The sequence below is a fragment of the Triplophysa dalaica genome, chromosome 14 (assembly GCF_015846415.1).
Source record: "Triplophysa dalaica isolate WHDGS20190420 chromosome 14, ASM1584641v1, whole genome shotgun sequence".
NCBI lineage: Eukaryota > Metazoa > Chordata > Actinopteri > Cypriniformes > Nemacheilidae > Triplophysa > Triplophysa dalaica.
The window spans coordinates 3192048-3209950 of NC_079555.1; the positions used below are offsets into that span (position 1 = coordinate 3192048).

General features: G+C 39.0%; 2 protein-coding genes across 10 annotated transcripts in view; one reads left to right on the forward strand and one right to left on the reverse strand.

The window, feature by feature from the left end:
• Positions 1-1550: 1550 nt before the first annotated feature.
• On the forward strand, positions 1551-5685 carry rabl2 (RAB, member of RAS oncogene family-like 2). Its single transcript, XM_056766781.1, has 8 exons — positions 1551-2053; positions 2141-2170; positions 2568-2647; positions 2854-2933; positions 3167-3278; positions 3392-3489; positions 3753-3836; positions 3915-5685. Exons 1-8 carry the CDS (start codon positions 1953-1955, stop codon positions 3990-3992), a joined length of 663 nt encoding a protein of 220 aa, XP_056622759.1. The 5' UTR covers positions 1551-1952; the 3' UTR covers positions 3993-5685.
• Positions 5686-5818: 133 nt separating this feature from the next.
• Positions 5819-17903, reverse strand: part of shank3a (SH3 and multiple ankyrin repeat domains 3a) — a 190491-nt gene continuing 178406 nt past the window's right edge. For 6 of the 9 annotated variants that reach the window (XM_056766774.1, XM_056766773.1, XM_056766772.1 and 3 more), the window contains 2 exons: positions 15134-17561; positions 5819-11311 (listed from right to left, as the gene is read on the reverse strand). In XM_056766774.1, coding sequence (XP_056622752.1) covers positions 10762-11311; positions 15134-17561 — 2978 coding nt within the window. In that variant the 3' untranslated portion in view covers positions 5819-10761. Of the gene's footprint in view, positions 11312-12920; positions 12974-14234; positions 14284-15133; positions 17562-17903 lie in introns of all 9 variants that reach the window. The other 3 variants (XR_008908896.1, XM_056766776.1, XM_056766779.1) reach the window with 3 other exon arrangements.

Genomic DNA, 17903 nt, shown 5'->3' on the forward strand with positions numbered 1-17903 from the left:
AGCTTGCTCTCATGGGAATTCCTAATCATTTTAATTATGTACACATGGGCACTATGTGAATAGAACAAATATATTATTCAAAAAGGGTATTAGAAAAAGTGACTTTGTAAAAAAGTTGAAAAATTGTCATTAGATGTAATGTTTGGATTGTGAGACTTCACATATTGAAAACCACATGATGTTGAGTTTGTTCATTTCAAAGCATCTGCTAAATGAATACATGTAAATAAAAAGATACCTAAACTAAAACCAGAATCATACAAAAACAGAGAGCATTTAAATGTTTTGCTCTAAATGTCCTCTCTCACAGATGTCTTTGCTGGTATGATTCTCAGCGGTTGTAGAGAATGGTTGTAAAAGTAGGGGAAAACTCTTTCCGTGAAAGTGTGTTTGAAAACATGCGCACTGACATTATGCCTCACATCGGTGAAGATCACTTTTCCTTTGTTCCACTCAAGCTGTACTCTGATCTTCTGGATTCTCTGGCTCACCCGAAAAACAGTCAGGATCTCAGTAAGTTTACTGTGAATTTAAGTTTGAATCAAAAAAAATATTATACACAGTACATACAGTTCTCTTGTCCTCTTACCTTTCAACAGTTGCCTTGTAATTCTACAATATAAAAATGTATATGAGAAGCTGCAAAACGTTTCATCGATCAGAAAAGAAAACATACTTACAAATAACACATTATCCATTTCTTATTTAACTTTTTCTGTAAATTATATTGCATTCTGCTGTATATAGCACATAGCTTGTACTACAAAAGTATATTCTTATTTTTTATCTACATATTTACATACACGCATAGCTTTACACTCTTTATCTTTATCTTATGTTTATTGTATTGTATTTCTTAACTTTTGTATACCCATAGGCCCTTATTTAAATCATCTGTGTACTGAATTCAATTGTGTTATGGTCTCTGTGAACTGTTGTTGCTGTTTCTGTGTACCGGATGCTCCAATCACCAAAACAAATTCCTTGGCAAACATACTTGGCAATAAAGCTCTTTCTGATTCTGATATTCTCTTCACTTCAAATGAATACACACCATTAAAACATACTTAAAGTGCTCACACTATTTAATCAAATGTAATGGTGTACCATAAACATTTTTTAATGTTGCCACTCAAAACACCCTCAAAACACCCTGATTTGACCAGTTTTCACGGATTACTTCATAGCTTAATTTAAACTTTGATATAATCATATAAAGAAGCCAAATAAAGCGAAATGTAAAATGCTCTCTCATTTCCAAGTAGTTTTGGATAAACGAGTATGCTAAATTAATAAATGTAATGTACAAGTAATATGTGTAATATTTCCAGGGATCGACCGCAACGCTCTGCATTGGCTACAGTCTTAGAATAACATCAACATAAACAAACGTAAACATAAATAAATAATATAAATAAACCATGCAAATATATGCCTGAAAAGGAGCTAACGTATGTGCACAGTGTAACCTTTGCAACAGAGAATTCCACCCTTACAATTTTATGAAGAATAAACAGGCACATTAAAAGACAGCTAGTCGCTTAGCAGCGGGTCCTTTCAGGTCCTATCGTTGCCTAGAAACGCGTTGTTGTCGTGCGTGTTCGCGTTGGATTTTCTAGGATTTTATTCACTTAAACATACATTTTCTCGTCAATAACCCAAGCGTGAATGCAAACAAATATAGTATCGATTGATTATTACAAATTTATGTTACGGTTAGTAGGGTGCTAGGCTAATATAAACACGCTGCTCACTCATCAGTTAGCTACAGTAACACTCCGAGTAAATACGCTACCAGTTGGTTTTATGTTGTTGTAAAACCATCTCTTGATGATATCCCTACGTGTACATCGCGTTTAATGGATTAAAACAGCCCAGTTCGCTGTTTGAGCTATATGGTCAGCTGTCTATCTAATCCCACTGTGTGAAGAGGCTCAGTGTGTATCTTGAGGATGGAGGCAGGAGGCATTTCTGACTTGGATCAGGAAAAATATGATGCTGACGAGCAAGTCAAGATCATCTGCCTCGGAGACAGCGCGGTGGGCAAATCTAAGTATGTTTAATATGTTTGATGTGTAATTGCTTTTGTTCAGGGTCGAAAGGTGGAAAAACACTTAATGCTTTGATCATTTCCTTACAGGCTTATGGAAAGATTCCTTATGGATGGATAGTATCCTTTAAACAATGTTATTTTAGACTCTGTTTTGCCAGACACTCTTAACGCAGGATATAGTTGAACTAAAAAGGTGCTTTGGGTGAATCTCAGTCATGAAAAGAAAAGAAAAAGTATGTTTTCAGAAGGCAATTTAAATTTATTTTATTGTGTTTTATTTAAAAAAAAATATATATATATATTTTAGTGGGTGGTGGGGTTGGGGGTCATTTGTTTTGGTACAGCCAGTTGTACATCTCATGTAAATGACAAGGGACATGGCGACATGCATAATGTGTGTAATTATAAAGGGTTCATTAAGTAAATAAACCTAAAATGGATCAATTGTTTTTGGTTTGTGGAGAGTTTATCATTCAGTCATTAAATGTGATGTGCACTTAATGAAATGTGTCAGTCGGCCTCAGCAGCTGTCCACCTACGCTTTGACTCTGTACAAATACACCACCACTATCAATGGAAAAACTATCTTGGTTGGTAAGTATGAAAGTAAAGTAATGTATATAAAGTATGAAAACTGTGTTTAATTTTAGTGTGAAACATCAAGCTATCATGCTAACTTGTATTTTTCCTTATAGTACCTGCACATTTAGCTGTCTGTCTGTTAGACAAAAAAGTTGAGGGTTTATTGTTTGTTCTTGCTGCTTAAGTAATGATACTGAGGTTTATGTATTTTCCCACAGATTTCTGGGATACTGCAGGACAGGAACGTTTTCGGAGCATGCACCCCTCTTACTACCATAAAGCTCATGCCTGTATTATGGTAGGGGAAAACATCATTACGTACAAACATAACTCGAACATGAAATATTACAACAACATATTTCTTTATCTGATCATTTCATTAAAATAAATGAATAAAAAAAGAGAAAATACTTTTTGCTGACGATTTTGGATGTCATTTGGATGATTATTCTTATGAAATATTTAAAAGCATTTCCATAATGTAAAAAAACAAGAAAAAAGTAACGTTATTATGATTTTTTTTCTTGGCAGGTGTTTGATGTCCAGAGAAAAATCACATATAAGAATCTCCCAATTTGGTACAAAGAACTACGAGAGTACCGACCCGAGATCCCGTGTCTGGTGGTGGCTAACAAGATAGACGGTAAGAGTCACTCATATTTCTTTTGTGAAATGATAGATAAGAGCATTATTAGTGGCCATTACGCTTTGCATCTGTCTTACCTCCTGCTCTTTTATCTGGGCTCTTTTTAAAAGCCGACATGAAAGTGACTCAGAAGAGTTTCAACTTTGCTAAGAAACAAGGTCTGCCCTTCTACTTTGTGTCTGCTGCTGATGGGACCAATGTGGTCAAGGTGAGAAGTTACCTGTGTGCTTAGTAGTCCCTTTAGAGTTCAGCTGAGTGCATGTCAACTTGGGGATTAGAAATCATGTTTTTCATGTAGGCAATTTTTAACTGTCATTTAGCAGGTTCTTTTATTTTATCAACCTACACTAAGTTTGGTTGTACAGTATTTTATATTTAAGAAATGACTTATAATAAAATACAGTTATCTGTAGTTTTCTGTTAGAGGTGAAAAAAAACTTTTGATTTTGGAATTTTGTAAATGCTCTTCAGGTTTTTAAAGATGCCATTCAGATGTCTCTGTCCTACAAGAAGAACTCCAACGATTTCATGGATGAAGTCATGAGGGAGTTGGAGGTGTGTGGTGCATCTATAATTGTTATTAATGCTACTCTGACCAAACAGTTTACTGATATTACACATTTTATTCTGCAGAACTTTGATTTAGAGAGCAAAGAGGAACTGTCTGATAAAGAAGAGGAGACGCAAGAAGGAAATACAGAGTCTGCTTGACCGAATACCAACATACAGTACTCTTTTCTGTCTGTTGTACTGTTGCGTTTCTCAGATCATGGTTGTCCTCTCACTCTCTTGTAAAACTCTTTTACAACTACCTCACATCTCTGTTAGTGTCTACTATCAATCTTATTACAAGAATAAATTATGATTCTGTGAATGTGACATTATCAGGTGATTGTTTTGGTTGGTATTACGCCAGATTATGAACATTGATTTGACATGACTGTGTCAAGCTCTTACTAAAGTTACTTAAAGAAAAACAAATACTCATTAGAGGATTGTCAAGTATGGACTGTCCTTAAAGTAAGTTTTAATAACATTTTGAATCTATTCTGTAATTAGGATAATTTTTTTAATTCTAAAATGTGTTAGATTTTGGAAAAATCCATGTTTTTGATTTCTAACCATTGTTAAAGTTGTATTCAAAACTACATTAAAGAGATTAGTTGATGTTCTTCATCTCTTCAGGAGTGAGAAGGCAGCCATGCATATGAGCACATATGAGTGTGTGCATGTGAAAGCACTAGAACACACTGAATGATCTCTGGCCTGTGGAAACTGTCAGGTTACAGTTCTACTTGTGAAACACACCTTTTGTATCTTTAAATAAAAATGAGGAATCATTAAAAAATGTACTGTGAAATGGACATGCAGACAGAGCTCAAAGCATTTATCCTTTCCCATGTCCCTCACCAGGTACTGTACATTATACCTCCAAATAAAAAGAAAAAAATGGCATTAATGCAATTTTCAGAACTTCAAACATTAGAAGGCAAAGCTCATTCTGATTACTTAAATAAAAGCATTACAGCAAAATTTTAATCAAAATTATGTCACAATACAGATGTCCTTCACTTCTAAAAATAAAGGTGCCACAGTGTAGAATTTTTTTAACCATTTAGTCAAAGGTTCTTGAAAAGTTTTTTCTTTTCTTTTGGAAAACAGGAAGTTTCTCTAGACGTTAAATGTTCTTTTGAAACCATAAGCCAATTTTTTCAATGGTACTGTTTAACACCTTTATTTTTAAGAACATAAATAGGCTTACATTTCTTTAGTCCAATTATTTCTATTGAATTTTTGGGGTAAAATGTGACGTGTTTCTTTATGTTGGATCGGAGACCAGAAATATTTCTTATTCTTTTGAATAGCAGTTACATTGCATAAGCTGTGAAGATAAATGTGTTTTAATAAATTTGCTTTGGTTTGTGTTTGTTATTTGCACAAGCGCTCTAACAAAATGCATGTCAGTGAATATGTATAGTAACAGCTCTGGACGGTATATATAAATGTATCTAAACTGGATTCAACATGTTGTGTTGAATGGAAAGTTTATCTTATTTTTCATTCCGCTTTTGTTTTTATGTAATGTTATGAACACTGAATATAAATACATATTTATCCTGTTTTTTGACTTATCAATTATGTCAACAGGAAATATACACTGAGCTTTAACCTATTAACATTTCTGTTTAACTATGGAGTCATTTAGTAATTGATTCTCAGCGTGTTACATGAATGTAGTGAGTACTATTTGGAGTTCCATTATCGTTTTGAAACCAATAAATACACAATTAGGATAGAGAAAACGAGTAGAATAGAAATGATATAACATAAACATATAAAAGAAGCTGAATACTTGAAGGTTTTGATACTACAAACAATAGTTTCATGGAATGTTAAGGAAAACTTAAATTTGTTAACAGGTTGAACCTCCTGAGGTGGACAAAAATTTACTACAGCAACCACCGACAGGAATAACAGCTCTCTTGGCATTGATAAATCCAAATACTCACGGCACAATCAAGCCACCAGAAAACAAATCTCATTACAGCAGCATATGCTGCATTTCTTCCCATTTTATTGTGCTTTTGTTAGTCAGAAAACAAGATTGACAACCCTACAGAACATAGTCATGTGAATGATGTGTTTTATTTCATGTTTCGTCCTGCCATTGGTTGTAAATGTAATAAAATTACAAAGAAACCATTTGCAATTTCTCAATTCTCTTGACATATTCAGAACCCCATAATGTCTGCGCTACATTGGGGAGCGTAAAGGGCAAAGGTCAGGGACCGTGTCCATCAAACGTGCAGTCAGTCATTAACTGACTTACAGTCATTTAAACCAAACAAAACATATCCAGAGACGAAAATACCTGTGAAATCCCACTTACACCCGACCGCATATGGGCTGGTGTAATAGTCGAAAAACATTAAAACACGTAGAAATGTTTCATTTGGAAAATGAAGAAATCAAGAAGAAAAAAGGGGCTCAAGATTTCCAGGAGGTGGCACCATAGTGCTGATTCTAACAGCTTGTAGTTTTCTAAAGACCCTTGAAGAAAAGTTAAAAAGGTCGTTACTTTTTGGCACGTTTGTTCAATTTCTTCTTCATTTCTTTCATCTTGCTAAAACAACCAATCACTCTGTAATCAACTCAAATGTAGCATCAATATTACGAAATATGAAAGTATGAGTGAATGGTACACAATGATAATCACAGCTCGCAAGTTATTTGAGAAATTGAGAAAATCTGTGGTACATATGGCTCAGAAATGCAGTGTTAGGTGAGACAATGCACACAAATGCACACACACTCTCATTTCTCGATTCACATTCGTGATTTTATATGAAACGGTCACCGAGCATGTATCTTTTCATCCTTTAATCCATGGGTTTGTTTTGTATTTTCCAGATCTAACAAACGAGATGGGAAGAGTAGATTCAGGGCTGGTTTGCAGCAAAGGACATATAATTCACAGTTATCTTAAAGGCCCGCCCACAAACGTCCCCTTAACATCTTTATTGAAGCCCTTGTAGAGTCAAAGAGACAGAATTGTTTAAACAAAGATTTTCACCATCCTCAGATCACTGTTTAACAGGTAATCGATTACTTGCAGGATCAGAATAACTTGGGCCAGGGTTCTGAGTTCAGGATGAACAGATAAACCTTCAGAATAAATGCCATATTCAAATACGAAAGCAAATCAAACCGAGGCTGTGGGAATTTGTGGAAAATGCATTTCATAATTTAATAATCTAGAATCAAAGAGGACATTGGGTAACATAAATAATGTGATTTCTTTATATCGGAGTGAATCTTTCAGATCTAAATCTGCAGTGGTTTTGGTTATTCAAAGGTATAATAAAATGCCAGCAGTATATCTGTTCGGTGTGACTTAATTCTACAAAAGTTAGTTACCAGTGTCAAATCAAATATGGCATCTACCCTGAACAAGCTGTGTGGCTCTGAAGCAACATGGTCGCTATAGAAACGGCTTTATTACCCAGTGATAATCAAATACATTTGGGAGTTCCTCTTATAACAGAAAGAGGCTATTCTGATTTCGGATGCAAATCATGTGGCCTTTAAAACAAGACAAGAGATGAGCAATAGTGATTTCTTAAAGAGACATTTCACCGCAAAAATAAAACTCACCCTCATGTCACTCCAAACACGTATTTCTTGCTTGGAATACATACAATTTCTAGCATAATTCCCACGAAATCGGACACAACAAAGGTGTGGAACGGTGACTACAGCTGTCCCTCGTTCCCATCCCCTTTAATTGTAGATAATGAACAAGCTTCTGCTAAACATTTTCTTTTATATTCCACAAAGTCAAACGGGTTAGGAATGACATAAGGGTTGATTTTTCAGGCGAACACTTTCAAATGTCTGTTTATGACTTTTTTTGCCCTCACAGTCTGGTTTGGACACACACGCACAAAGCTAAAGAGGAGCAGTGGTGGACAGAACTATGATGATTGTATGCGTGTTAAACGACCTTGGCCTTATGTGTTTGTTGCCCTAATGGAGGGATAATTTGGATAGATGGAAATGACTTGAAATGCTAGCACCTTGTTTTGTGCAAATCACCCCCAAACTCCATAAAAAGAGTAAAATCTTCACCTTTTTCGACAGGTGGTTAACTATGCATATATGCCAAACATTCATATATAGATCTATATCTTTTTTGATTTTTACAAATTTATATGAAAACTATTGTATATACATTGCTTGTGATTGATATAAAAAGCAACTATTTTAGTCATTTGACCATATATACAGCTGTAGGATCTCTGGGCTATTTTTAAACTTTTTTTTCATTGAGTCTTTTGTCCTCAGCTTCATCTTTTAAATAACATCATTCTAAAATTCATTCTAAATTAATTCATAAAAATTCTTCTAAGCATCATTTTTCACGAGCTACCAAATCCACCTATGAAGAAAAAAATCTAATAAAACAAAACTGGCCAAAACAAGTAAGCCAAATGTTTCAGTGCGTATAGCAGATTAACATACAGGCCATATAATGGCTCAGAAAATCTTTTACAATTCTAGATTCTGCTTTCTGTATGACATGTCGAACACCAGTCGGTACCATCAGATAAACTGGAATATTAGTGATACTTCTAATCCCACAGTGTTCCTTTCATGCACACACATCACACACATTGCTTCACACGCTTGTTTGTTTCACACACACACTTATTGCAAGGTTTGCGGATTGCCAGATTTAAGGAAAAGTTCACCCAAAAATTCTATGATGTCATTCACAAATGTTATGTTTTAAAGAAATTGTGCGATTGCGTATGATGTGGCTCTTTTTCACGCAATCACATTTAACAGGGACTAAAGCTTTTTAGGCTCTTGTTTGAAAGTGAATCAATGATTTAATAAAAAGATCTGACTCTTAAAAATACATTATCACAAACAGGACATTACTACCTTTTGTTTTATAGCAAGTGGGGTGAAGCAAAAGAGAAATAATGTTTAATAATAATAATAATACCATTAATAATAATTAAATGTATTTTGGTCTATTTCTTACACAAAACTAGTGTATGACTTAAATATACAGAGTTACTGTGTAATGTAAATTTTTTATTACAAAACTGGCGTAGCAAGTAATCTTAAATACTTGTTTTTCTACCAGTTTTTACATGTTTTAAATCATGAAAATTTACTCATCAAATTTTAAATAAATAAATTAAAATGACTAGTTAATCCAATTTTGCTTGAAAATTTAAGACGGTAAAATTTAGTAAAATTTAATTTAAATGTTAGTGTAGTTATTGGACTATACTTTTAGGGTGCTTTCGCATCCTTTAATGCTCCCAAAAGCTTCAGACTCTATACATTGTGATTACATGTAAAAGAAAAACCACAAAATGTGTCCCTTTTGAGCTCCATAAACAAAAATGAAAACAGGCTTGCAATGCCAAAATTGAGATTAAATGAGAGTTTTGGTTGAACTATTCCCCATAAAGAAGACTGTGAATAGACCTTAAATTCAGCAGATTCCAATTTGTACAGGAAAGCAGTGTGGTTGTGTGCATGAGAGTGTATTACTGTTTTAGGAATGCTTTTTGTGTAAAAAAAATGTCAAAACATAATGACCACACCGGTTAATGTGTTTAGGTAAAAGAAAACAGCTAAACATAAATAAAAGTCAACCCGCTGTGAGATGCTTCGGTTCAAGAGGGAAGCCCGTGTTCCGTAAAATTGTAACAGACAATACCAACAACCAAAATAAAAAATAGTGGGGTGTGGTTACAATGCAAATTGAACAAACCAATCAACCGTCATTCCGTATGGTGATGTAACGTTTCATGCTACAGTCCAACCAAAAAGATATACAAAAAAAAATCGTTTTCAGTGTTTTTTGTCTTTATATATAATATCATATATAAGTTTTATATTTATGACAAAATTGTTATATTCATATATCTATATACTTTTTCTGTCAAATATATATGTATATAATTGGTAAAAATGAGTAAATTATTGGTGGAATAAATCATCTAGGTGGAGAGACAGGTGCAGTTTTGCACGGTCCGTTTTCTTGTTGCTGTCTCTCCCCATTTTCAAAGCTATTTAAATACATTGAGATATTCTATCTAACGTCATATTTCCTTTGGAAAGCCAAAGGAAGAGTCTGATTATGAAAAAAGCCACTAGTGTTGGTTAAACATTCTCCGGGTGTAGTACGTCCCTCAGCCAGAAGGGGGCAGGCAGCAGACAGAGAAGACACGGCCACGCCTACTCTGCTCATCCGCTTCTAAAAAAATACTCTGAAAGGCAACTGAACTTCCTTTATTTCTCAACAGCATCCCTTCTGCGTTCCAAAGAAATGACTGGATAATAAAGCTAGGGGATTCATGGGTGTTCGATAGTAACATAGTAGAGTGGAGTAGAGATATCCCAGATGGGCTTTGTTCAGACAGGCAGCAAAAATCAGATTCGGGGTTTATAACTGTATCCATTTCATTTTTGTAGCGTGAACAGCAAAACGCCAGATTTAACATATTTTTTCATCATTTGGGATAAAAAGTGTAAAAACACCATAAAGTGTCACTCATTCATTCTGAGTATAACGTGTATTGTTGCAGTTCTGGAAACAGGTTGTGTAAAAAACATGTAAAATACACAGCAAAGACTGAATTCCAGTTATTGTAGAAGAAACCAATTTTTTAATATAGAAACTGCTGTGGATGTCACTTAAATCACTAATTCAAGTGACATATCAGTTTTTAAATGTACAAAAATAATGGATCTGACCAAATCGGATTTGTGTGCAGTGTGAACAAAGCCTAAAGTGTTCAAACACCCTTGTGATTGGCCGCTGGCAGTGGGGAGGGGCTTAGAAGACTGCTACAAAAATGGCATGGATCCAACTCCCACTCCGCCGATGATGCGATTTCGAAAATGAAAGATAAATAATAAAAACGACTAACTACTGACAGAGGGAGGCGCACGGTCAACTTTCCAGGAGCTGTTTAAGAGCCCGCTCGATGTTCATGCGATGTCCGACGCGAGTCACGCCCAGCTCTGCGAAGTCCTCCTTGGTCAAAGCAGGCAGATGGGAACCCTCAATCTCGTGCTCTTGGAACCGTTCTTGATGTTCGGCCAGATTAATGCTGCCCAGCCAGTCGCCCACATCGTATTTGTTCCACAGGTGGAGGGGCTTCTGATGGAACGGCCGCAGGGCGAGCAGGGGTGAGGGCATGCCCGGGGAAGGGGCGGGCGAGGGGGAGCGACTCCGTGCGCTGGAGCTTCTCATGACGAAACGCACTTCCTTCGGTTCGTGAGGGAGGCTAAGGCTAGATGACTTGAGGATGGTGGGAGGTGTGGTGGGCGAGGTGGCCAGTCCGAAAGCACGGATGGGTCCCAGGGGATCGGAGCGGTCTGGGGAACCAGGACTTGGGGACCGGCGGGTCATTGGGTAGCGGCTACCCGGTCTGATGGTGTAGGTGGTGCCGTAGCCTCTCTGAGAGATGGTGTGGAGCTCCCCTAAACTGCTGAAGAGTCTGAAAGAACAGAACAGAAGAAAAGAGACGGGAAGAGACCAGAGAGGGGTTTTAGAGAAAACACAGCAAGCACCAGCCCAGACACTCAATTTAATTCCATTCAGTGGCTCTTTCTCCCCCAGCTGTAGTAACAGCATTAGCTATGTTATTCTAAGCTTTGAGTTAGATGACAAACGCATTAAACTAATGTTATTGTGTCATTAATGCGTTAAGCTGTAACATTAGAAGTGTGAAGATGTTACAGCACTGTAGGGCAAAGACGGTTTACGAGTGATCAAGGGTTTAATGGACAGAAAACAGATCTTACTTTCTGAATCTTAATTTAACTGTTTAGAATTCAGTCAGTCAAAATCTGTGAAATCAAAGCTGATCCTATTTATCTTTCATAATACATGTAATTGGTCTTATTGTGGGTGGCTGTTATTAAATGTGCTTATTTAAAATTTCTCAAGCCACTCCAATAAACCAAAACACTGATTCCTAAAAAAATCTGTTATCATTGAATCACCCTCATGTTGTTTGAAACCTGAGTCTTTCTTCTGTCAAACACAAAGAAGATATTTTGAGAAATGTCTCTGTGGTTTTGTGTCCATACAATAGAAGTCAATGGGGGCAACTTTGTTTGGATCCCAACATTCTTCAAAATATCTTCTATTGTGTTCTGCGGAAGAAAGAAAGCCTGACAGGTTTGGAAAGACCTTACGGTAAATAAATGATTACAGATTTTCTTTTTTATCTCTTGAAATCACTTTTATTTATTTATTGAGCTTTTCAGGATTGTGTGTTTTACTTGATAGATGTAATGCAAGAGAAACCTGCTCCTGTCTTGCATGATCTGAGCCCTGCGGTCATGACTAATGTTATGTATGACTTGGGTGTTGCGAGTAAAAAAAAAACAATGTAAAAACTGCACAAACAACACTACAGCAAAGCATTGAAAGCACATCTTTACATGCAACATGCAAACACAGAAGACGACAGAAACTGAGACATGCATAGCATCTCAACCTTCAAATTACTTAAAGGGACAGTTTACATAAAAACAAAGCATCAAGATATTTTGAGAAATGTCTGTGGTTTTGTGTATTTACAATGGAAGTCAATCGGGCCGTGTGTTGTTTTGGTTATTGACGTTCTTCAAAATATCTTTGTTTGTTGGTTTTTGGGTGAACTAACCTTCAAGACAAAGCACTTTTTTGTTATGTTTTTTTTGTGCAGCAACAATCACAGGAAGCTTCAAGCAGTATATTGAAAAATGAACGAAAATAGCCTAGGCAGCCATGTTTATGCGCCCCAGATAAAATAGACAGAATATATTTAGCAAAATGGATGCAGGCTCTGACTATCATCTATCATGCCTGTAGAAGCAGCGAACAGAAGACATCAGAGCCCGATGCTTAAATTTCCCCGTCTTTTCCCGTCTTTTCCCATGTAAAGATTGAGTAAAACTCAGAATCCGATGAAAAGCATGGATAAGCTGAGGGTCTCAGGGAGGCGGGGCCAAATTAGCACATGGCAGTACATGAGGGAGGATGACGACCAGGGCTTGATTCAGAGATGTGGAAACAGACCGAAAAAAAGAGAGATGAGATGATTCATGCGCACTTACACAGGTGCCCGGCTCTTCTGGGCTTAGCCTCAGATTCAGTTCTAGATTCAGTTCTAGACAGAGCAGCGTAGCATGCAAAGAGAGAGAATGAGAAGAGAGAGAGTGAGAGACGGAGAAAGGGAGAGGGCAATGAGAGAGAGAGAGAGAGAGAGAGAGAGAGCGGTCGGTTAGCATCAGTCCATGACAGAACAAAAAACAAACAGCACACACTTAAACAATCTCAACAATATCAATCAAATGCAAACTTAACGCATAGCGACACAGACCAGAGCGCAGCTAACCCCAGCTTACTCAAACACAAATGTATACAGATGCTATCAATAACAATTTACTTTAATTGATGTTATTATTAAACAAAGCTTATTTTCTTTTCAGAAATCTTGTGTCTGGGGTAAGGTGTTATTCTGGTCAAATGCAATAACATAAAATAAAACCAAACAAATATGCATGAAAAATAAACAATACATAAAACTACATGAAAGCAACTGCTTGTCCCAAGAAGAAGCCGGACTGAACACTGTGTCAGCACAATTTAAAGATGAAGTGTCACACAACTACAGAATGAGGGGCTAAGTGAGCACAGTAAAGCTTACGCAGTATGTCTGAATGGAAAAAAAACTTTTAAGTGACAACAGGCTGTCAAGACTGAGAGGAATGAAGGTTATATAAGGAGATGGTTACGTGGATTTTATCGTTATCTTTCAGCGTCGTTGTACACAATGTCATTTAACATAAATTCCCTTGGAAAAACCTTTTATTGGTTAATAAATAAAAGTAAGAAATATATTGTAGTGACTCAACAAGAGTCCAATTTAAGTCTTAATGTCTCAAACTAACAAGTCTCTCAGTCACATGTAAACATACATACTGCTACAAAAATGGCACAGAGCAGCAGGCCGCACAAAAAGGCAAAAGCTCAAAGGTTGAGATGGCGCATGCCCTCAGGCCATCTGTTACCTAGTAAACACCCAAAGGCAACATGAAATTCAATTTATGTCACATACTTAAAAAGTTGTCATGGTCAAATGTCTGTTTAATCATAATGGTTGTAAATTGAAAAGAAAACCCATTTGCGTTGGAATATGAAGTTTGGTTTTATTTCATTAAGATGACACGACTCCAAATTTGGTTTATACAGGCCGTGACATTTATTTCAAGGTAGAGCTTCTCTGGATATTTGCCAGGGTGAACTAGGAAACAGAACCTGAGAAGTGATTTATAAAACCCAGAACAATGTTAGCAAGAGTGATTGAACAATATGACATTAGTGGATTGTTAAAGAATAGGAAATAAAAAGAATGACATTTGATTTACCCTAGTGGCTAAAAGCTAAGGTTTACTGTCTTCCGTGTCCTTTTCACATCTGTTGGGATATAAAGGACTTTAGCGGTTTATAAGTAAAACGTCACATAGCTTGACGAAAAAATAAGCATTGTCCATTGAGCCCTCATTTGAAACAACAGAAAATATTCCAGTGGCTTTGGTAATGTCTGTTGGAACGACTTATCTCACTGAAAAATAAAAACACTGTCAAGGCACCATTTGTGCATGAAGAAACCCTTTTAGTTTCTGTAAGAACTCTCATGACGATAACAGGTCCTTCAGTAAACCTTAAAGGAAAATATTGAGGAACTTTAATTGAATGTTAAAGTTATCGTTTCTTTCTAAAGAGGGTATCTATAAGTTAATTTGGTAAGAGGGTTCCACCACTGAGACATTTAAGGTACTCCAAATGGTGCCTTAAAAGTACAGAAAGACTTGTATTGTTACTTTAGACTACCTAGAGTCTACCTACATGGTTTAGCTAGGAGACTGGCCTAAGGCAGTTCTACATTACTTACCAGTGGTCGTGAATGTTGACATAGCTCTGGGGCTCCAAACTTCTCAATGAAGAAAGCATGTTAAACACGAACTCTTATTGATTTAATAAATTACCAAATGTGGATTTTTTTATAGGCAAGATGTTTGCTGGTTGTAATGCTTACCAGGTCCAAGCATGTAATTATGCTAATTTCTATTAGCATAATTAACACCATATAATAAATTCAGACAAACTGTAGGTTTTAAATATTTTATTCCTTAAGCAATACAACTGTGTGAGGAACGTATCTTTGCAGTTATAATAATTCCCTTTCGCATTCTCCAAATAATGGTGCAAACTTACACAAAACCAAAATGTGAAAATCAGTTCAGCTGAAGGATTTGTTCCTTACCTCGCACCGACCACTGGCGATTTCCTCCCGGGGTCAAGCGAAGCTCCGAGCGGTTCTTCCCCAAGCGACCGTGTGTCCTTGTTCAGCTGCTGCAGCCGTGAGCTGAGCTCGCTGATCACAGTGGGCTTGCCTTCCTCTGCCCCTGCAAGCGGACGGGGTTCCACGGGGTCCCCCCACAACTTGGAGCGTCTCTGGAAGAGGTAGCGGGGTCTGGCCGGGCCTGAGGCTCCCGCAGCAGCAGCCAGCGCAGCTGCATGCTGCTGCGAGAGCAGTTCACTATCAGATGACTGCTTGAGCAGGGGGTCCCTGAACGTCACCGGGCCCTTGCTGAGCTGGGACTTGAGCTTTGGCTTTGGAGGCACTGGCGGCTTATCAAGAATGAACGTCTGGCCATCTGCGTAGGTGGTGTAGGTGTCCGTGGGCTCGCCGCTCTCCGAGGACAGTGTGGACATGCTGGAGACCGTGGAGATGGTACTCGTGGTCTCCAGGTGGTGGTCGCTGGAGCTTCGAGTGTCTACCTCTTCCACACCGGAGTCAGCAGCAGACTCTGGGCCCAGGTGGGACTCAGACGGCTTCCCTGAGGCTGCTTGCGGGCTGCTGCTTGCTGAGACCTGTGCTGCTGCGGCACCAGCCGTTGTTAGGGCAGGGTGCGGGGCTGCGGGAGTTGTCTTTGCCAATGGAGGTGCCGCTTTTCTAGCTGCCGCTGCAAGAAGGCCGTTGGCAAATTCATCTGGTGGAGGAACAACGCCAATTTTGCGAAGCTCCTCGCGCGTCTCCTCATCACTGGAGGAGAGTATGGCAGCTGGTAAGGTAACCGTATAGGGTTCCACATCCTCCTCAGAACTACCCTGAGCCAAGGTTTTATCTGAGGACGGGCTAGGTTTTGGTTGAGAGGTTGGAGTGGTGGTTGGAGTCAGGGTGGATATTGAAGAACCATCGGGACCAGGGGACTTAGCACGCTTTATTTCAGCCAACATGGGTCTTGGACTTTCTGACAAAGCCCCCTTAGGAGAAGGGGCGCTGTGCTCTGGGCTGGGTACAATAGCTTGACCATTGCTCGTTGCATGAACCATGATAAGGCCAGCGGTTTTCTGCTGGGATGTGTCCATGATGCTAATGATCATACTCTTCTTGTCCTCAACCTTTCTTTCTGTCTTTTTTTCTAACTCTTTTCTTGTGGTTAAGGGACTCCCCCACTGAATCTTGCTTGTAGGGATGGAGGGGTCATAAGTTCTTTTTGTTCCAGGGGAAAAGGGGGTTGAGGCAAAATTCCCTTCACCCACAGAGCGCTCAGCCTCTTTGGTCTGAGTCTCTATATACAGCAACCCTCCAGCAGCGTCATGTTTAGTTCTGGGCTCAGGGCTGCTCGAAGGGGACTGACTCTGAGAGGTTAATGCCCGTTCTCTTGCGGCCAGCGCAAGTGCCAGTGGAGAATTGGGGTCCAGGGGCTTGCCTGTCAGTGGGTGAATGAAGGTGGTTCCCCCAGGGGAGGGACGCAACGCCAAGGCAGGAGGTGGCAACTGACCAAGCTCGCGTGTGAGCATCCGTTCGTCTACAGACCGGGACGGTGTAAGTGAGGGGGCTTCATGAGGTGAGACTGAACTGCCCTCCATAGTGCCCACTGATAGGAAGACTGTGGATTTTCGCTTCTCTTCCAGACGTTGCTCACGGTCTTTTACAGCATCTGCGATTGCGGCTGCGAAGGGTCCTTTTCCTTTCAACAATGCCCCAGCCTGAGCTTGACTACGTTCCTGCAACATCTGCTGTTGGTAGAACTCGGCCCTGCTGGTGTGGTGGGCAGTTAGGCGTCCAGAGGGAGAGTGCTCTCTGGCATGGAAGGATGCCAGTGCCAGTGAGGCTCTCTCTTGAGCATCTTCCACCTGCAGCTGCTTTACAAGTGGGCTCTTCCTCCGCTGCGGCTTGCTTGGAGGCGATGTGAACAGGCCTACACTAAACTGACCAACATTGGCGTAGGGGTTATCAATGATTCTACCTTTCCGTTTGATCCTCTCGGGTGGAGTTGAAATGGCACCTGGCCTCGGGATGTCAGTAGGCTCAACAGGGAGGTGGGTGGAGTCCTGGAGGATGATCATGGAGCGGGCTTTTTTCTGCCGGTCCATGTGGGAGGCGTGACGTGGGGGTTCAAACATCTCTGCGGACATTGTCTGCGGCAAAGCGTGCAGTCTTGGTTCGGAGCCCGGTTTAAAACTGGAGCGGCTGGGGTCATGAATGCGGCCAGGGGGAGGGGGTGGACAGAAGGAAGGTGGAGGCCCGGTATCATAGTAGTACAGTGATGGGGGAGGCGGGGGAGCAGTCTGGGGAGGGGGAGGTATACTGCGGCTGTCTCTCAAGCTGTCTGTCATGGAGGAGCTCCGCGGAAACCTGTGCTCTGCTGCTAGGGCAGAAAGTCGATCCTCTTCAGTTGCTCCTGCACAGACAGACAAATTGAGCTTAAATCATTTATACATTTACAGACGAGTCTCAGATAAGAAACCGTGTTATGGGATTTAATCTCTCTTTTCTCTTTTCTTGTAATTTAATATGCTACTATGGTTAAGATTAGAATTGCAATACATTCACATTTTATGATCAACAAGGAGGCATTTAAATATCACATTAATGCATTTGGCTGACACGTATCACCAAAGCAACCAGGGCATTCAAGCCATGCAATGCTCTACTAACTAAGCAAGAACATACACAGCAACAGGAGCACAGAGACCAAAAACCCATAAAGCTAAACAAACTGACATTTTTTGTAAATTATTTG